This window comes from Primulina tabacum, chromosome 9 (genome assembly GCF_025594145.1).
Source record: "Primulina tabacum isolate GXHZ01 chromosome 9, ASM2559414v2, whole genome shotgun sequence".
NCBI classification, from domain to species: domain Eukaryota; kingdom Viridiplantae; phylum Streptophyta; class Magnoliopsida; order Lamiales; family Gesneriaceae; genus Primulina; species Primulina tabacum.
This window is the reverse complement of record NC_134558.1, coordinates 10600792-10623467: the sequence shown is the minus strand read 5'-3', so window position 1 is coordinate 10623467 and position 22676 is coordinate 10600792. Positions and strand designations below refer to the sequence as shown.

Sequence of the window (22676 nt, the reverse complement as noted above, 5' to 3'; positions counted from 1 at the left end):
ATCTGCATGTTTGGACATCTCTATGCCCTTACCAAGAAACGCAGTACACAACATCACAGATGCTAGTCTCGAGCTCAAACGACCTTTATCCATGTTTTAGGCGGGTGAATCGACTAGGAACGAATTTAGATCATACAGTGATTACAAATGAGTTTCAACATCGATTAAAGTATAATCAAGGACTTTATCTATGCTGATTGCATGGGTATACAAATAAAGTAAAACAAGACCATGAAAAGTTAAATTATATTAAATAAAGATTGTTTATTACACTTAAGTCAATAAATTCTCTAGCCAATCGTTGGCTTGCAGGGCATCTACTCTAACAATCTCCCACTTGCCCTAGAGCCAACTACCCATAACTTTAATCACATTGCTTTGCGATGCTTCTCAAACAATGGTTCTGGCAAGGGCTTTGTAAGTGGATCAACAACATTATCTGCAGAGGGGACTCTTTCAACTGATATATCTCCTCTTCCCACAATCTCCCGGATGATATGGAACTTCCTCAGTACATGTTTGGATCGCTGATGAGACCTTGGTTCCCTTGCTTGCGCAACGGCACCAGTGTTGTCGCAGTACACCGGGACTTGATCAACTTCATTAGGAATAACGTCCAACTCTTGGACAAAATTCCTTATCCAAACTGCCTCTTTGGCTACAACAGATGCATCGATGTATTCAGCTTCAGTGGTGGAATCCGCAACGGTATCTTGCTTGGAACTTTTCCAAGAGACAGCCGCACCATCTAGCATGAATACAAAACCAGAGGTCGATTTCGAATCATCTACATCACATTGGAAGCTAGAATCAGTGTAGCCTTTCAATTTTAATTTTCCACCCTCATAGACCATGAACAAGTTCTTAGTCTTTCTCAAGTACTTAAGAATATCTTTCATGGTCTTCCAATGAATTTGACCAGGGTTCGCCTGATATCTGCTTGTAACAGTTAGAGTGTAAGCAACATCGGGACGTGTCGATATCATATCATACATGATACTACCAATGGCTGACGCATATGGAATACGTGTCATCATCTCTATCTCTTCATCAATTTTGGGACACATAGCTTTAGATAGAGTAACACCATGACACATTGGTAAGTATCATCTCTTGGACTCTTCCATAGAGTATCGCTTCAAAATGGTATCGATATAAATGGCTTGGGTGACTCCCAGCATCCTCTTTTGAGCTATCTCTATAGATTTGTATTCCCAATACATAGAATGCTTCACCCATGTCTTTCATGGAGAATTTACTTGCTAACCATACTTTAGTTGATTGCAGTAGTCCTACATCATTTCTAATTAGTAGGATGTCATCAACATAAAACATAAGGAATGTCACTGCACTCCCACTAACTTTCTTGTACACACATGGTTCCTCAGGATTCTTAGCAAAATCAAAATCTTTCATAGTGTTATCAAATCTGAGGTTCCAACTCTTTGACGCCTGCTTGAGACCATATATTGATCTATGAAGTTTGCATACCTTATGCTCACTTCCACTGATGTGTATCCCTCAGGTTGAGACATATAAATTTCTTCTTTGATGTCTCCATTGAGGAATGCAGTCTTTACATCCATTTGTCATATCTCATAGTCATACCATGTTGCTATGGCTAGTAGTATTCTAATTGACTTAAACATAGCAACTGGTGAAAAAATTTTCTCATAGACAACTCCTTGCCTTTGAGTATAACCTTTTGCAACCAGTCTTACTTTGAAGGTCAATACCTTCCAATCCGCCCCAAGCTTTCTTTTGTAGATCCATTTGCATCCTATGGGAACGATTCCCTCAGGTGGATCCACCAATGTCCAGACTTGGTTTGAATACATAGAGTCCATTTCAGACTGCATGGCTTCAAGCCATTTGGTTGAATTAGTATCATATATTGCTTCTTTGAAATTCATTGGATCACATCCAACACAATGCTCATCACGGCTTTGTTCATGAAGAAGCGTATATCTTGCAGGTGGTCTAATAACCCTATCAAACCTTCTAGGAGCTTGTACTTCAACTACTGGTTGCTGAGAAATGGGTTCAACTTCTATAGTTGAGGGAGTATCTTGAATTTCTTCAAGTTCTATCATCTTGCCTTTTCTATCTAGTTGAAATTTCTTTTCCAAAAAGGTGGTATTTCTTGAAATAAACACTTTTGCTTCATTGGGATGATAGGAATAATATCCAACAGAATTCTTTGGATATCCTACAAAGTAGCACAAAGTGGATCTACTATCCAATTTGTCTCCCACTGTCTGCTTCACGTAAGCAGGACATCCCCATATTCTCATGTAAGAATATTTGGAAGTTTTTCCCATCCATATCTCATATGGTGTTTTATCCACTGCTTTAGTATGGACTTTATTCAACAACATTGCTGCAGTTTCAAGCGCAAAGCCCCAAAACTTTGTAGGCAATTCAGTGAATCCCATCATAGATCGAACCATGTCCATCAAGGTTCGATTACGATGTTCAGAGACGCCATTCAATTGTGGTGTTGCTGGTGGAGTCCACTGTGAGAGAATCTCATTCTCTTTTAGATAACCCAAAAATTCAGCACTCAAGTATTCTCCATCTCGATCAGATCGAAGTGTCTTAATACTCCTTTCTAGCTGTTTTCCTATTTCAGATCTGAATTATTTGAACCTTTCAAATGCTTCAGATTTGTGTTTCATAAACATACCCATACCTCGAATGGTCATCAGTAAAGGTAATGAAGTAGGATTGCCCATATTTTGTGCTAACACTTAGCGGGCCACAAATGTCTGTGTGAATCAAATCCAATAAACCATGCGCACGTTCCACGTTTCCATTGAATGGAGTCTGTCATTTTTCCTTTTAGACAGGATTTACAAGTAGGTAGAGAATTTATGTCTGACAAGTCAAACATGTCTTCTCCCACTAGTTTGTGCATCCTTCTTTGGAAAATGTGACATAGTCTAGCGTGCCATATTTGTGTGGGATTTGGATCATCTAACTTTCTTTTGTTTGTTGTTGAAATCATGTTTACTTGGACATTCACTTATCATTTCCAGAACATTTCTGGCACATATAATTTCTTATGTCCGGACTTCTTGCAATGAAATAAGTATGTTTTAACTTATCTGGCTTTGTAGGCCTTTTAAGTGTCCTTCATAGTTTGCCTCTTATTGGGTTTGTTTTTCTTGTGAGGGGCAGGACATTTCTTTTCCTTACCTTGTGGGCCATTTTTCGTCTGACGAGAGGCCCATTAGAAAAACAACAATTACATGTTTTATGGTGATCTCATAAGTTATAAGCATATTGACTAACTCTTCGAGGCTATCATTTATCTTATTCAAATTGAAGTTCACCATAACCCCGTCAAATGAGGAAGAGTGAGACAACAAATTGATGTTATCTAGTAATTTGTTAGGAATCACAAATTCCAGGCCCACCACATTCTCAATAAGCCCAATCATATGTACACCACGCTTATGGGCCAGAGCCCCATCCTGCATGCATGTAGTCATGAGCTTTTAAAAATGGTGTGCATCATTGTACGAGTTTCATGTACCATGCAACTCTTGCATGTGTATTCGAATGTCAGCAGCATTCAACATTTCCTCAAACTGTCCCTACAGTTCATTTCACATAAAAGCGAGCACATTACACTTTAGCTTGCACACTATGGTCCCACCATTTTGTATGCATTGTCAGTTCAACAAGACTGACATTAGTGTGTATGTCATTTTCTCCGAATTTAGAACAATTTTTCCCAACCAGTCTTGAAAATTAGATTTGGTTAGCTTGTTAATAACAAAAATGGATTACGTGACGAAATCGAAAATATACTGATATAAAAACAGAATAATGGTTGCTGATTATTTTAAAATAATTTTAAGATATAAAATATGGATTTTATTTTATAAATTTTCCTCTCGCTATTTTGACATTTTCACCACCCTCTGATGAAAAAGAAAAATCGTATTTCCTTAGTAGGCACGTAGAGTCCAATTAGCCAATTATAATCCCTAATAATATCAGCCAATTATAATTTCTAAAAGGTAGAATCCAATTGCATCCATATACAACCTCCGCGTGTTTTGCCTCACGTTTAATAAGGACCCAATAATATGACGCCGTTTATTTTCGCGTGTCAAAGCGACCCATCAATATTGAATTGTAGTAGACGGTCGCCATGAGTTCCCCCAATAATATGAGCCGAAGTCATGGGAGTTTCACTCAATTCACATCATATGTCTGGTGGAAGTCACAGTTTTCCGGCGTCCAGACCTCCCCAATAATATGAGCCAGACACTGTCCGCGGGTAGCAATCAACATGCAAACACGGTTGATGGAAGGCAAGAAAAAATTAAACTCTTTTAATTTTTACTTTTACGATTTGATATGAATTTTGAATCATATTCAAAATGAAGGATTTTAATTTTAAAATTGTCTCATCATTTTAATTTTTAAAATCGCGTGCCACGAGTTTGTATGTTTGCCGGATCCATGCAACTATAATATCTAATAATATACATAATGCATACTACTACATATCGCAAATATATCATAATATGACACTCAACAATAAATAAGGATGATCGATCGCCAACACTATTAGATCCATGTGAGCCATACATGGATCCAGGTCCAAAACCTAGGTGAATCCAGGGATGCAAATGCAACTATTACAAGTGCTTTCAATATTTTATTCCCTTACCTTATGGGCCATTTTTCGTCTGACGAGAGACCCATTAGAAAAACAACAATTACATGTTTTATGGTGATCTCATAAGTTATAAGCATATTGACTAGTTCTTCAAGGCTATCATCTATCTTATTCAAATTGAAGTTCACCATAACCCCGTCAAATGAGGAAGAGTAAGACAACAAATTGATGTTATCTAGTAATTTGTTAGGAATCACAAATTCCAGGCCCACGCGCGGTCTGTTCTGGGCAGATCCGAAAATATTTTTTTTCTGGAAAAAAAATAATTTTTATGGTGCTATAATTTTCTGAAAAATTTTCTTGTGTGGTTAGAAATAAATTATTCAATATCAAAACCATACGATATAGAAAAAACCTTGGCTCTGATACCAATGTTGGATCTCAGTTTTCTCGTGCCCAAAACGCAGCGGAAGTTTTAAAAATTTTATTTTATTTTGACAATCAAAATATGTTTTGTTTGGGCACTAGTATGGTTTATTGAATCAACATTCATAGGGCATAAGAATTTTATACCTTTGGTGATTAAATCACTTGGCTCCAAATGATCCGGTATGACGGATCTAGCTCTTGATGAATCCCTACGAACTTTATTCAAGAGACTCCTTTCTTTTTCTTCTAATCAGGTCCACGACTAGATGATCTCTTCCTCTTCCAATTTGCACTAGAAAATTGGGAGAAGTTTTGAGTTGGAGATCAAGGTTTGAGAGACAGCTCAATCTTTTCCCCAAAGAGAAGTGGCCGAATTTTTGAAGAGAAAATTGTTGTGATTTTCGAAAAACTCACTATGAGGTGGAGGCTAGGATTTTCAAAAATTGTAAATGAATTAAATTAAACTCTAAGCATAATACACATATATATAAGCTTAGGGCCCATTAATTAAATTAAATACTTAATTGACTTAATCAATTAATTATTTTAGTCCAACTAATTTAATTAATTAATTAATCTTTTAAAGTTCAATTAAGAACCTTAATAATATGTATGTTGGTCTTGTATTTCTACAAGCCCATTATACATATACTCATTACATTTAATTTAATCCCCTTATAAATTCAACATTTGAATTTAATATTTAAATTATAAATTCAACTCCTTGAATTTATCACCTCCAAAATTTAATATTTAATAAACTCAACTTTTGAGCTTAATAAATTAAATCCTCAAATTTTATAAAGTCAACTCCTAGAATTTATTCTCTCCAAATTTCATAAATTCAACTTCATGAATTTATTATCTTATAAATTCAACTCCTTGAATTTATTTTCTCAAAATTTAATTATTATAAATTCAACTCCTTGAATTTACTATATCATAATATAAATTCAACTCCTTGAATTTATTCTCTCAATAGGAACAAACGATCCAGTGCTTGTGTGACACTCAATGGTTCAGGGATACATCTAGCCGTGAGTTCACAACTCTTGTGATTCAGGACATAATCATTTATTCGGGCTTACCCTTATTTGCCACATTCTATGTATCAACAATTGATCATAGGAATGTCAGAAATCATATTTCTGATTAGACCCATCGAACCATGATAAGAGCGTCTAGTAGCATCGCCCCATGATTTCCTGGGTATCACTGATAGTGCCTGCAAGAACCAGTCGATTATGATTAGCGTACAGTACGATCCCTTCATCTCATATATCCCGATCGAATCTGCAACCATTGGTTCATCGAGGGTTGCATAATAATTCGATAAATATGTGATACGTATAAATAATGGCATCGCATGTACTATTGGAGAACTCCTTCTCTAACGTACATCTCATACTTTGGCCAGAGATTCCATGCACTATTATTTCATCAGATCACATAAGATATCCACACACATAGGTGAGCGGTGAATCCCCGACTATAATGCACTGGCTCCTATATGTGTCGCAACTGTAGCCAACCTCGCCACCTGATGACTCTTCTGGAGCCGGTAAACGAGTCAAAGCACAGCCCTAGCATATAGAGCCTCGGTGTTGTCCCGGGTCGTAAGGACTAATGGTCTACAATCATAACCACGGACTTGTCCTCTCGATGAATGATAACCACTTGAAAAGTCCGAGGGAGGGTTGTTCGGTATAATCATCATATGACTACCCATCTGCATGTTTGGACATCTCTATGCCCTTACCAAAAAACGCAGTACACAACATCACAGATGCTAGTCTCGAGCTCAAACGACCTTAACATGACGGCTGAATCGACTAAGAACGAATTTAGATCATACAATGTTTACAAATGAGTTTCTAACATCGAATTACGATTCATTTGTATTAAAGTATAATCAAGAACTTTATCTATGCTGATTGCATGGGTATACAAATAAAGTAAAACAAGACCATGAAAAGTTAAATTATATTAAAATAAAGATTGTTTATTACACTTGAGTCAATAAATCCCTAGCCAATCGTTGGCTTGCAGGTTATCTACTCTAACACCCCGCTCTCACTACATCAAAACGTGATGGGGCTATTTTTGATGAGGAAATAAAGAGGGGGACAAGAAAACTTTCTGGACCATGCATCATTCTTATTTTCCATGTTTTCCCGTTCGGCATCCGAACACAATGTTAGATTTTTCTTGGACAGAGAAAAACGAAAGAAAAATGGTCTATTCTTGATTTTCCGCCGTTTGGAAACGTAACACAAACTTGATTACATGAATCAAAAAGATGACTGACCATACATAGACGAAAATGGTTGAAGCGCACTTTTGGAAGAAACGAGCAACAAGCCTAATACAAAATCAATGACGAGGGACTCCAATCCACTGATTTACATGGCTCTTACATATGGCTTGAGCTCCTCACCTTATCATTGAGTAACAGACAATAGAACTTTCGACCACCTTTTATTCCGTGGTTGCAAGAAGACTTGGCCCCTCCACCTGGAACACCCAAACACATAGGTCATCATCAGCAAGAGATCGGAAAAAATATGTGGCTTCAAGGGCCATGCTTTTTGAAGTTGGATCTGTCAATTTTTCAGCTAATGGATTTAATACACATCAGAAATACTCTGATAGATGTTCAATATGGTCCCCATTTTGTCACTATTCTTCTCATGATACAATTTTTATAAATTTTTCAATCTTGTTCTATCTACATGCAAGAATAATTGGATAGGGTCATCCTTTGTGTATACAAATGTTAAGTATCCATTTAGAACAATTGTTCATAAAATTTAAACATTTTTTTAATGTGCGGGTTCGGTTTCATCTTCATGATATGTCCCGCGTTTGTCCGGGTTTTATTTATGAACAATAAATCAGTAGGTGCAATGGTAATAACGCATAAATCCCAGAAGAAAAGTTCAAGACTTGGTTGACTTTCTACAATGCAGAGCGTAGGATTTATTTTCACGTGAAAAGGAAATTTGGCCATACATAAAGGCGTGTTAGTTAAATCGCCCTGCAGGTTGCGCCTTTATTTAAATAGATCAGTGGCCTCAGATAATATGTTATCTTGGATCTTATCAAACAGAATCTCCCAAGAATATACCAAGGTCGTCTTCTTGGTATATTCTTGGGAGATTCTGTTTAATATATATATATATATATTTGTATGTATATATATTTGTATGTATGCATAAAGTTATGTAGCAAGCAAACGAGCATAATCAACAGAGAAGAAAAATTGATATTACCATGAATTTTGCTCCCCATATTTCTTCTTCTTGAGCAGGAACAGCCGTGATCTTGTTTTTTGGATTCTCGTAGCTTCGAAGTTCGCCAACTGCCGTGGAAAAGAAGCATCCTGAAAGATCAAGAAAGAGATTCATGGTTAAATAGGATAGGATAATAACTTGTTTTCTGTTGTTTGTAATTTAAAATGACGTCTCAATTATGATTCTCTGCAACAAGAGGTGGTTTATCAAACATCAAATCAAGGCAAAAATTGCGATACAAAGCGCGACATCACTTTTGAAGCGATAGAAGTATTGCCTAAGTTTATATTTTTGCAATTTTATTCATACGTTGCAGTTTGCGCACTCACCTTGTGGGAAAGAAGCAAGTGACTTTCCACAAGCGCCCTTAAGCAAATCAGCATCATTGGCAAATGCTACATACCCATCAGCGGTGATTCCCCAATAAAGAGGAACCTTGGCCAATTGGTCCTGTCAAAACACCACCAACTTAAATTTGTAAGTGGATGCCACTTAAATTAAATAAGCTTTAACTAGGCAATTGGTTAGTGTGAGTACAGTAGCAACAAACAAAGTGGAAGTGGATTTGTCGAAAACGATGAAGGCGAAATTCCCTTGGAGGTGTCCAACAACATGGTTTGGAGGATAAGGTGCTCGATCACGAAGCGCCTTATATGCCTCTATCATTAACAGAACCTCATTTGCGGATTTTGCTAGCCCATACTGTTGCTTCAGACTACCCATGTTGTCGAGTACTCCTTCAAACAAGCAGAATATGTCGTCCTTAACAGCAAATGATCTGCCATATGATCAGCCCAACTAAGTTCAAGATTCATAATTTAAAAGACAGAGATATGCAAACAAAGCAACATTTAAGAAAATCTACAGCATTGCTAAAGCCGATCAAGCCAACCAAATTTTTTTATCGCAGTAATTTTGCCAAGTCTCGGCATCTGACTTTCGCTGCCTTATGCTATAAATCATGACCAGTCGGTAGAGTGTTTTCAATCTCCTATGCACGTTAGAAGTTACAACTACCTATCTGCACTAGGCAGACTATCGTTTAATTTTCAAGACCTTGCCCTCATGGAAGAAAAGCAATTAAAGTAAACGGCCTTTAACATTAAAAAATAAAAAATAAAAAACCAAAAACAATGGTATTGGTGTAATCAAGAAGCGTCGGGATATTATTAGAATTTAAAAGAAGAATTCAATAAATCGCTAACAATCTTTGGCCGGATTCCAATACACCTTCCAAAGTTGGGACCGCGATATCCTTGGTTAATTTTCTACTGCATCTGTCCTGCTTCTGATATAATAATCGCCAACTCTTAATTTTTGTTGAAATTTCAAGTAAGCTACACAAATTTCTCATATTTATGTCGCAATCAGTATATGGTCATCATTTCAGAGAACTTCGACTCATAGGAGCTGATAAAGTAATATGTGAATCGAATTTCAACTAAACATCCAATCAATAACATCACACCAAGCCTGAATAATCTTATCGAAAAACATAATTTTCATTTTAGTTTTTATTATATTATCAGTTCCGCTTCCGGCCTATATGACTGGAAAATAAGATCAATATTGTTAGAACGGAAACTGCAAGACGATAATCAGTCAAAAGCTTCTTTCATCGATCACGATACAGCAGAATACTGGCACGAATAACTATTAGATTAACTGCTACGCACATACTGCAAAAGCACACTGTTTTTACATCTGAATTCGGTCTAATTAATTACCCGATTACCTTTTCCAATGTCAGGAGTATAATTTAGACAAAGACTCCTATGCATCAAACACAAGGTTTGGTATAAATAAACAATCCTTATCCACCACAGCTCAATCGCCGAATAAAGATCGCCAAGATCATCACCTCGATACCATAATTCCGCATCCAAAAGAATTTCCTAATTACAGTTAGCTAACAAACTTTTGCAAATTTTCAGTCCGAGACGTCACGTACCTAGGCTGCATAGCGGACTGGTTATGGTGAGTGTAGGCCATCTGCACAGCGTCCCCGATCTGCACGGAAACCGCCGAAAAATTGGCCTCCACGAACCGCGCCACCAGCTTATCCGCCGTGACTTTCGGCGACGGCGTCCTGCTCCCCGCCGCCACCAGCTCGTCCGGAGGCGACACGATCGAGCTGCTGAAAACACCTAGCATCTTAGTTGTCTATATATCCACAGACTTATTGGCACATGCAAACAAGTCACAAACAATCAATGTATTTCTCCCTCTTTCTTTTTATCTCTGGTGAATAATTGGGAATAATGGAGGACTGTTGTTTTGGATTTATAGAAAGAAAGTGAGGGCTTATTTGTCATTTTAAAAGGGATTATTCTTCTTGGTTTTATCATTTGGCCCCTATAATATATTTGTTTTTCACAATCTCCTCCAACCAATATTTTAAGATTAATAAAATAATTTTTTAAAAAAAAGTTTGGGGCCTTGGACAGTGATTTGTTAATATTGGGTTTTGAATAAGATATGTCATCCTAAAAATTTGAATATTGATCCTTAAAAAGCACTTGCAAATTCATAGCTCTTACTTTAATTTTTTATTTAAAATAAAAACTCTGCTATTATTTATTAGTGTTCTAAAAAGCGTCGTCAAGACAAACATTTGGTGAATTTTTATCGTCCCCATTTTTAGAATGTAGATGTGAGTGCTGTTAAAAAAATTGATCGTCTATGCTGCCTAAACAACTCAAAATCCACATGAACAGCCGCCTAATATAATAAATAAATTTTTTTAAAAGAAATTATTATTCGGAATATTTTTCAATCAATTTGAAATAGGTAAAGAAGTTAAATATCTCATTGATTTTATATTTGAATGCTATATGGATATATCATACGTATATCATCTCATCAACAAGCCAAATGATGTCTATGTATTATACAAAATAAAGATATCGTCACCGCTTGAGTAAAATGACATATGCAACTCCACTTTGAAAAAGATCGTAAGGTCCAAAATGTGATAACGTAATACAACTGCATGTAAATCTAGGATAAATGGAAAATGTCTAATTAAATTATTTTAAATGCATTAATTAAATGTGGTAGTCATTTTTACATGATTAAAATATGGTTTTCTATTAGAATACATAAAATTGTGTTCTTAAGGGTTATTCGAGATGCGATCGAGGAACGGAGACCGGGGACTGTAAAGGAAAAATATTTTTTATTAAATGATTATTTTTAATTATTTAATATGGGGTATATTTAACATGAGATTTTCGAAAATGAGGCCTTTTGATATGTTTTTACGCGTCGAGTCGTATTTTAAACATGTAATCGATTTTTGACGAAAACAGGGACATTCTGGATGTTCGGTTAATATTTTCGAAAACTTTTCTAAACGAAATAATTTTCTTAGATTCTAATGGACCTGATGGGCCTATTATACTAGGGTTATTGAGCATAAACTCCTACCCAAGTTTTTTATATCAAATCTTTGAAATCCCTAAGCCCCTAAACCTACAAAAACTCATTCTCAAACACTAGGACTCTCCCCTAGTAGCTGAACACCAAACACACACTCATGTTTTGAGGCTTTGCACGTCAGTTTTGAAGAATAAAAGCGCAGCAAGGTCTCCCCGTCTATCCGCCAACATCCCTCGCGTCAAGGATTGTTTTTCGTGCGTAAAACATGCAAAGACACGCTTTAATCTTCCTTTACTCATCATTCATATCACATTATGCGTGATTATATATGTGTACATGAAAAATATGATCTCCTCTTATTTGTTTTCGTTTCTATGGCATATAAATATTAAAACTTAAGTTTTCATGCTTTTAAATTCATATTAATGATGCACAAAGGGGGCTGCCAGGTTAGGGACCATATGGGCACGATTTAGGGACGGTTTACGAGGCTTAGATGAGGCTGCACAAGGGCTGGACGTGAAGGAATAAGAGTTGAAGGAATTTGGGTTCCAATAGAGCTAGGTTTCGATTTTGGTGTCTAGAAAGGCACATGCCGTGTGCTGCTATTGGGACGAATTCAAGGATTTTAAGAGGGTCTAGTCATGGTCCTAGCTGGATTAAGGGGCTGCTGGTGCAAGGGCTAGGGCTGGAACCATGAGCTTGGGAGCATGAATCTTGTAGGGGCGCGGGCTGGTGGCAGTGCGTGAATGGGCTGGTCAAAAGGGATCCCAAGGGGTTCAGTTAGGGTCCCAACAGGGTCAGATAGGGTCGAGTCTCGTGGTTAAGGGCTAGGGTCGAAGATCTTACATGGTTGGTTAGGGCTAAGGTTTTCGAACAAAGGCAAGAAAAATTCAGTAGGTTGTCTAGGTGATTCTGATAGTTCTAAACGACTTGATTTTGGTTGCATAGGGTATAGTTAGGTGTTAATAAGCTATGGTTAAATTTTGGTAAAGTTTGATTAATTTTCGAGTCGATTCGGGTTAAAACCGGGGTGTAGGTTCAAGTTTTAAAACGAATTAAGAATTGAGTCGATGAGCTTAAGTTTATATGTAAGAAATATTTATGGGTGTATTCTAAGGTGTTATGATAAGTTTGGTTGGATTCGGTCGTCATGTTTAGGTCCAAGAGTAAATATGGAAAAGTTAGGGTTTCAGGGGCAAAACGGTTATTTTACACCTGAAAAATGTTAGACGTCCTGACAGTACCCTGAATGATATAATGAATATTAAAATGTTTATTTTGAAAAGTTATGGGATTTCAGGATGAAAAACGATAAAGTTAAAAGATGTGTTACATGTTTGGTATAAAAGAAAAATGATATTTTTGCATGAATTTTTATATGTGATGGATATATGATGAAAGATTTTGAAGGAGGTGATTTGATTGTGACTAATACGAATACGGAAGAATATGATTACATATAAAACCACGGGTCAGTTGACGGGTGAGAGTTTCGATTATGTCTCAGCCGTATGGTACCATGGTAATACGTAAGATTGATCAATCTAACAACAGCTGATATGAAAGTCACAATTAATTATCTGAATTCAATAAAGAGAAACACATACGTATATGATGAAAGGAAAAAGATTTTAATGTTATGCATATACATGAAAAGCTATTTTATTAAAAGTAATTTTCACTGTTTCATGTGGATGTATACATAATACATGTTATAACGGTTAAGGTTTGTTGAGTCATTAGACTCACTAGGTGTGAATGATGCAATTGAGGATGTTTACGATGATATTGGAGGACTTGATGGTTGAACTGGTTGGACTGATGATTCACATAACTCGAGGGCTACTGCTAGTTTTTCCGCACTATTATGATGATTTTTCAGTACTTTAAAGATTTTATGCCTTTTATGCTTTTGAGTGGTTTTTGAGATGATTGATGAAACGTCCTGTCTTTTTTATTGCTTTAAAAGTACTGGAAATTTTTTTTCCTAATTTTCGGCCCACACATATAAATATTTTTTTATAAAATATTTTGCCCTTAAAATAAAACATCAACCCACTAGTATATAAAAATTCAAGTGAAATAGTCATAAAGTAAAATCGTCTACTGTTTTACCAAACCAAAAAAAAAAAAACAATAATTTGAAAAGTAAAGCCCATACTAAACCTCTCAAAATCTCTCAAAAGCATAAGTGAATAGTCTTAAAATCTTTAAATGAAATCATAAAGCATATTGCGGAAAATGTAGCGCTGGTCCTCGGGTTGTGTGCGCCTTCAGTCCAGTCAAATCACTCATCAAGTCCTCCCTCAATACCACCTGCATCCATCACACCTAGTGAGTCTAAAGACTCAACACGTCATATTTTTATAGCGAGTAATACGTAATACAGTCAACATATAACGGTGAAAAATACTTGTACTTAAAATATCGTTTTCATGAAGATGCATAAACATAAACATTTTCGTAAACATTTTTATGATGCATAAAACTTTAAACATAAACATTTTCATGACATGCAAACATGAATTTCCTTTTCCTCAACATGACATGACATAAAACCTTAAACATAATCATGAACATTTCCTTTTTTTTTTCCTTTGTTGAATTCAGATCGTTAATTGTGACTTTCCTGACATGACATGACATGACGATGGATCCATCTACGTGAAACCTCAGAACTGGGCGGCGGGGACACCAGCAACACTCTCACCGGTCAACTGGGCCCTGGACTTTCATGATCGAATAGAAATACGCTCGTCGGAGTTCCCTCGGGGGCCTTTTCCCATAAATGAGTTCCCTCTGGGGCCTTTTCCCCTCACGACATTCCCATTCTTACCGTTACCACATATTCTCAATGATGGAAACACGATCGTCGGGCTCTCACTAGGACCATAACCCTCACGACGTCGCCAACATTAACGAATTAGTCACAATCACTTCACATCCTTCAACATTTTACATTCACATCACTTAGAAAAATCATGAGTAATATTTATATTTTTCATTTTTGAAACCAAGCATGCAACATGTATTTTAAATGTCTTCTTAAATCATAAAAATCATTTAGACATTCAAAAATCATATTTTAATCATGAACAATTCATAAACATTTAAAAATAATCGTAATTTCATAAAAATAGAATTTAGGGCACTGCCATGACCTATACTAATTTCTAGGTGTGAAAAGACCGTTTTACCCGGACGTATAATTTTTAGTTTTTGATATTTTCTTGAATTCATTGACTCTAACATGTCCCAAATAATTATTTAAGCCTAAATTAATTTTCTCATATTTTTATTTGGCATAAATCGATGACTTTTAATTTAATATCTAAATGTGATGTATTAATGCATTTTAATCCTGAATTAAACCAAAACTTAATATAAAATTCTCAAATTAAAAACTTAAACTTCTAATAATTATTTGAGCTTAAATATAATTTTCATAATTTTATCAAGCATAAATCTAGGTGTTTCCATATTCGTTTTTTAACTTAGACGTACTTCCCAGTTTTGACTCGTATGGACTCGAAACTTAACCAAACTTTACCAAAATTAAACCAAAGCTTAATAACACCTAACTAACCCATATACAACCAAATACCAGCCCATTAAGTCCATTGAATATGCCTAGGAAGCTACTGAATTTTTCTGCACAAGAGTGCTAGTCCTAATATGATTCGAACCTAGGCTAGCTTTGCCTCTAGCCCTTAACCACCATGTCCAGCCTCTACCCATCCCTCCTATGCAGCCCAATTAAGTATAGTGGACCCTCCCTAACCGCATCTAGCAGCCGTGACCCTCAAAAACTCCTAGTCGAAGAGTCCTTTCCCTTAAGGAGTCTATTTTCGTTTTTATTCCTTCCTTATTTTTTTCAGCCTTTAAACATACACCTAGGGACCCTTAAACATGTGGAAAAACATCCCTTCAAGTACCCCTACCATGGCAGCCCTTTTGTGCACCATTATGAAGAGTTTTAAAAAAGAAAAACTCTTGTTTTGTGCATGTATAACCATAAAAACGAAAATATAAAAGTTGTATCATGTTTTTCATGCAATCATGTATCAAACACATAATATGGTGTGAAAGATGAGTAAAAGGAGAATTATGGCGTGCCTTTGCGTTTTAAACGCACGATTATCCGTTGACGATTGCGAAGAACGGCGACGAACGACCTTGGCTTGAACTCCCTTAAAGCTTTTGAATTTTTCTATCAACCTTGAGGTGTGTGTCGTGCAGAGTATGAGAGATTTTTGGTGAGAATTCAGATTGTAGGCGTGGGGATTATGGTGATAATGGGGAGGGTTTAACATATTTTATAGTTAATTAATCACTAATTAGGCTTAGGCCCATTAAATAGGCAATTTAGGCCCATTAGTGGTTAATTAGAATTTTAAAAATAGTTTTGTTTAAATAATTTTGTGAGTTTATTAGCCGGGTTGCCCATAAATTCGTATTTTTGTTGAAAATCCAACACCGATAAAATTACATCCCGGCGTATAAAATCACCTCAAAACCCCATATTTTTAAAAATAAGAAAAAGCATCCCCTCAATTTAAATAATTAAAAATAATTATTTAATAAAAGCATCTTTTCTATTTTCAGCCATCGGTCTCCGTTCCTCGATCGCAACTCGAATAACCTTTAAAAATATATTTTAATGCAACTATGTACAACAATATATTTTAAACATGTAAATATGCACAACATAATTAATTAATGCAATTAAAATATTTATTTAAAAATATAGGAAAATTTAATAATTGCATGCATGTGGTTCTCGTGGACCTTTAAATTTTCGGGGCGTTACAATTGAAGAGTTTTTGTTATTTTTAAAAAATATTAACTTTAGGTTTTGGTTGGACGATTTTATGTTTGACACTGCGTCTTGGATTTTAATTAATTAGTTGGTGAGTTATTTAAATGGTGCAAAGAATATAAACAAATATATAGTATTCAGCCAAAAGTTTAAAAGGAAAAAAAATTATAGTATATTTTAAAGAAAAACGAGTAATAACAATTTCAAATACTTAAGTTTGAACTCATATAGAATAAAAAAAATCTATAACCCCCTGTTAATTATAATAAAAAAAATATACCCTTGATCTTATCTGTCTTATTTTTATAAAGATGTATTTTTAATTTTTTAAAATAAATAATACTTAAATCAAGAGAAATATTAGCAAAGTTACTTTTGATATAAAATTTCCAGAAACGTCAGTCGCTAAATAAGGAAAAAAATAAAATGATAATTTCATATATTCTGCAATTGAATTGCAAGAATTGATTTCAAGCTTCTGTCAGTTCGTGCTCAAGAAATTCAAAAGTTGGGAGGAGGAAAACGAAAAACAGTGATAATATAGGGGTTAAATGCTAATAAAATACGAAGTGGGGCCAGCGAATAATGGGCCAGGATTCTCGTGTCTGATTTCGACGTGGATTATTGTGTAAACATGTCAGTCAGTGGCGATAAAAGCAAGGTAGGGGATAGGGAATTAAGGGCTGTTCGGGGAGGGGATCATCACAGGTTAAATATAGATATTTTATATTAATATTTCAAAACATCAATATTTATTTATTAAAATAAAGAGTATTTTCAGAATACATAAAAATAAATAATACATACCAATTTTAGAGGAATTAGCATTCTATAAAATTAAAAAGACACCAAATTTTAAAATAATAACATTAACCTAACTACAATGAAAATCGATTTTATCCATATTTACGATGAAAATTAATAATTTGAGATAAAAATAATTTCTTTCAAGGTTTGGTCGGAGATTCAACTTACAAAATTGTCCAATGAAACTGTCTTATAAGAGTTTTTGTAAACTAATAATATTTCTTTCGGATATAAATTTATGGTTCTTTTGGTTAAGAGAGAATGTTTCATTCACTCAATTCTCTTATTTATATCAAGGTTGATTTAATTAATATATTAAACACATATCTTGCATTTAAGGAGTCGAAATTGTTCATGGACACGTTACCTAATTAATCTTTTTACTTGTACTATATGATTATGATCAATTAACATAAAAACAGCGAAAACGATTTAAAGATTTCTGAGTTTAGGTAACAAGATCTCTCACAAAACTCTTAAATAAAGAAATTTATGGTTTTAACTAGTTGTAAAATGTCATCCACAATAAAAGAAACTAAGTTCTAAAAGTTACTTAGGGGTGGACGAGTTTATTTTGATTAACTTGAAATGTTGTTAATTCAATTGTTATAACTAAATTCCTTTGAAAAAAATGTATACCGTATCCTATAGCTCTAAATTATAACTTGAAATGTTGTGGGATTTTGATAGATTGAGATAAAGACGTGATTCTTATCCTATACTAATGTCTTAATAATGATATCTCTATTTCAACATATGAATTGATGGATTAGTACTGCATACATCACACAACACAAAAATTTTACGAGTAGTTAATTTTGTGAGACTTATTTATATTACTGTTAATTATATATATGGATCGGGTTGAACAATATCACAGTTATATATTCGTGATATTGTCTTACAAGATACCTACTCATCACACAATATACATGCACACATATATATATTTATATATATATATATATATATATATATGTTTTTTTTCAAACAATCATACTAAAATACCTTTAAAATGAAAATAAATTACATATATATTTAATATTGTTTCTAAATTTTTTATATAAAAATTCACAAATTATAAAAAATTCACAAATATATATAATAAAAAACAGTGTATTATCGAAATAATAATTACATACTACCAGCAAAAGTGCAGTATACACGTATAAATAAAGATCAGGTCTCTTGTGAGACGGTCTCACGAATCTTTATCTGTGAGACGGGTCAATCTTACCGATATTTACAATAAAAAATATACTCTTAGCATAAAAAGTAATATTTTTTCATAGATGACCCAAATAAGAGACCGTCTCACAAAATATGACCCGTGAGACCGTCTTACACAAGTTTTTGCCATAAAAGATATCCTCAATAATAAAACAAAAAATCATCATTTTCTTTCCAAAAAAATATAAAAAAACACCAACCGAAAAACTAAACAAAAATTAATAAATTTTACTCGAATGGAAAGTGAATTAAAAAATTTAAGTTACAATGTTAACAATAATTATAATTTTGATAAAATATCAAATATTTGATAATATTATTAATATGAGAATAACTATTGCCCAACAGAATTATGGGCCGAAGATTTATAAATTTATAGTTCAATGCCAAAATGAATTATATATATATATATATATATATTTCAGTTTTGTACGTTTTTTTAAAAATTATTTTAGCTTTTACTTTTAAGTTTTAATTCCTAGCATCACTTTTATTTTATTATTATTATTTCTGTGTATGACCTAAAAAATATTTCTTTTTTTTACTAGTTTTTTGGATTTTGTCATTGATTATATATTTATTTTGTGTGTGAAATTGCCGTATTTTCAATATGTTAAGTTTTTTGGTGGGCATATCTATTTATCATTATCACGTCTTGGAAAGAATAAGAAAAACAATATTTAGAGAAATGTAGTTTGAATCCCGATTTCACCAATTTGGCAATTATCTATTTAAGAAGAATTATATTATATATTTTAATAATTTTATTTTATCCTAAAAATTAAAATAATATGATATATATTTATTTTTATATTTTATGTTTAATTTGAATAAAAACTTTCCCACAAGATAAAAATTAATAAGGTGTTCTCCTGCTGATATATATTTAATGTTAGAGTAGATGTCCTGCAAGCCAACGGTTGGTTAGGGAATTTATTGATTCAAGTGTAATAAACAATCTTTATTGTAATATAATTTAACTTTTTATGGTTTTGTTTTACTTTATCTGTATACACATGCAATCAACATAGATGAAGTCCTTTGTCGCGTGATTTCTTAATTGCTTGCAAGTGCACAACGTCAAGTTGTAATAAAATGTATTGTCGAGTACAAGTGTCGATCCCACGAGGAGTACGTATTTAAATGTATATTAATGCTTGCAATTAAAATAGTCTCAATTTTATTTAGAAAAATCAATTGACAGATTTGTTTGCAACAATAACTAAATTGAAAATAAATTTAATTATATTATAACACCAAACTTTTTATAACAAATAACTATGAAATAAAAGATCTAGAGGTCCGATTTCACGCAACTATCCACCATGTGTTATTTTGTGTAGCTATATTATAAATGTCCTTATTATACATTAGCCAAGAATTCTAAATTATCTACTCCCTCTCCCGAGTGCTAAGTAGATACTAATTATCTAACAAAGGATTGTAACGTCCCCGTCAACAATCTATAATTAAATAACACAATAAGCAATAACTTCTTTTAATGGCTTCAATAGCAATATATGTCCTCCCGAACTATATAAATACCATCGATGTATTTTTCTCTTTCTTGTTTATAAATTCCCTTTTCCAAGTGATAAATTATAAACATAAGAATCATTCAAGATATGGCCAATAAAATGAAAGCATAAGATTAAAAAAATACAAATGAACAATAAGGAAAACTTATATAGCATAATTCATAAATCCCAACACATCGTGTCTAGTTTTGTTCCATCATTCCTCTAGAAATAAGAATTAGTTCATAATAAAAATAACACAACACACATGAATCTTAAACAAGACATATCAAATAAAAATAAAGAAAGAAGAACTTAGAACAAGAGATTTGGAGTGCAATGAAATTTCTGTCCAGAAAATGTGCAATAGATTTCCAAGGATGATGAACTTGAGCTTCAATCCTTTCTTTGTAGCCTCCTCTCCTTTCCTTTGCTCCCCCTTACCCTAGATGGTGAATAATAGAAGCCTTTTATAGTCCAGAAAAACTTCCCCACGCATCACACCATTTTCCTCTTCTTTTATTCGAAGTCCACAAAGTTGCAGATTTTTCGGACTCTGTTTTGCGAAGGACCGCGGGTGCGGTATAACACAGATCGCGGGTGCGGTGCTGTTTCGGAGTACCTTTCATTTTCGAACTACAAAGACCGCGGGTGCGGTAAGACAGGGACCACGGGTGCGGTAAGGCTTCGGCAGAATCTTTTAATTTCAAACTTTAGGGACCGCGGGTGCGGTCCATATGCTACCGCGGGTGCGGTCACTCTTCGGCCATTTTATCTTTTGCACTTTCCAATTCAACACTTTACTACTCCAAATTCTCATTCTAAGCTTCCAAACTACAACAACAAAAACAACAACAAATCACATAAAACCTGCTCAAGAATAACAAAATTTCAAGTTAAAAACAAGCAATAAAAGTACAATAAATTGCACTTATCAAATTCCTCCAAACTTAAGATTTTGCTAGTCCCGAGCAAAACAAAACAACACAAACAAACAAGTCATGAAATATTTTAAAGAACTTGGCCTCAAGATATTTTAACTAACTTTTCATGCATTCACAATTCAAATCAATCCAACCACTTGTTCATCCGGATAAAATCATGCAATCGGTTAATTTTCTTAACTTCTAATATCTTCAACTCATGTTTCAAAACATTCTCAATCAATTTCAATTTTACAAACACAAATCAAGAGGTCTTTTCCGGTAAAAATTGGGTTCAAAGCAATATTCATTCAAGAAATGGATACCCAATAAATATTTGATGCAATGAGGTGTGTGTAAAATTTATCAAGGTTCTTACTCAATGAAAGTGTTTATCGATTGTCCATAAGCTAGATCCTCCCAATCACTCTCCACTAGTATATTGGACAACTATGATTAGGTTAATAGGATTTTCAATGGTTGTAATGTTAGGCCTTGGCTCATGGCTACAAATGAAGATTAGGATTTCAAATAAGGGAGTAAGTTGAATTTTATCTCTTTTGCAACTCCACTTTTTCTTTTATTTCCAAATTTTTATTTATTTTTATTCATTTCATCTCTTTTTCTCCCCTTTTTCTCCAACTTCATCAATGTAACATCATTCATTTTTCTTTTCTTTTGTAGGAGAATTTTCATTTCTTTAATCCTTTGAATTCTTACTCCCTTGAGAAGGTAGGAAATTAATGTTTAAGAGATTCAATGGGGTAGTAAATGTGGGATATTTTAAAGAACATCGAATGAGGGTCTTTTACCCATATTAACGTGTGCCATTCGAATTCATTTAAGCTCAAAGAGGTGACAAATGATAAATTCTTTTTATTTGGTAGCATGAAAGGCTCAATCGATCCAAAAATCACCTAAATCATTCCTAAATCATAATTTGTCCGTATTTCGCCTTGAGTGATGTTTGTATAGTTCTAGACAAAATCTCAATTCACCAACACAAAGTAGAATCTAATCATCGTGTAAATGGTGTCTCAATGCATCTCAAAAGAAAAGTGCTTGGCTTCCAAGAAATTTCAAGAACACAATTCTTTTTTCATATAGGCTCAAGAGGGCTTCAAATGAATATTTATGAACAATATAAATAAGCCAAAATAAAATCAAAGATTGCCTCAATCATATATGTGTTTGCAAAAATTTATTTCGATGTCAAATGAAAATCAGAGAGTTGTATAGAAACTATAAGTCTCAAACTTACCAAATCTCATGATTGTTCTCTAAATTTTTCAAATTGATCGATTAACATGAATGTAATACATGACTTTTCTTCTTAATGCAACATTTTTCTTTTCTCATCATTGACCATTTTAAATAAAAATTTTCATGACTATAAACACACAAGCAAACAACTACAAAAATAAATAAACACAAAATAAATAAATAAACACACAAAAGAAAATAAACACACAAAATAAAATAAAATAAATCAAATCTCCCCCAAACTAAAACATGTGCATCGTCCTCGATGTAAATAAGCATGAAAATTAGGAGAATACACATACCTCGGGCGACAATCGTCAGTGGTCTTCGCCATCCTCATCATCTTCGTCATCTTGTGATGGTTGGAACTCCGGC

General features: G+C 34.0%; 1 protein-coding gene across 1 annotated transcript; it reads right to left on the bottom strand.

The window, feature by feature from the left end:
• Positions 1-7289: 7289 nt before the first annotated feature.
• LOC142504612 (stem-specific protein TSJT1-like) lies at positions 7290-10623 on the bottom strand. Its single transcript, XM_075617480.1, has 5 exons — positions 10310-10623; positions 8896-9136; positions 8688-8808; positions 8338-8447; positions 7290-7579 (listed from the first exon to the last, which is right to left on the bottom strand). Exons 1-5 carry the CDS (start codon positions 10510-10512, stop codon positions 7544-7546), a joined length of 711 nt encoding a protein of 236 aa, XP_075473595.1. The 5' UTR covers positions 10513-10623; the 3' UTR covers positions 7290-7543.
• Positions 10624-22676: the final 12053 nt, after the last annotated feature.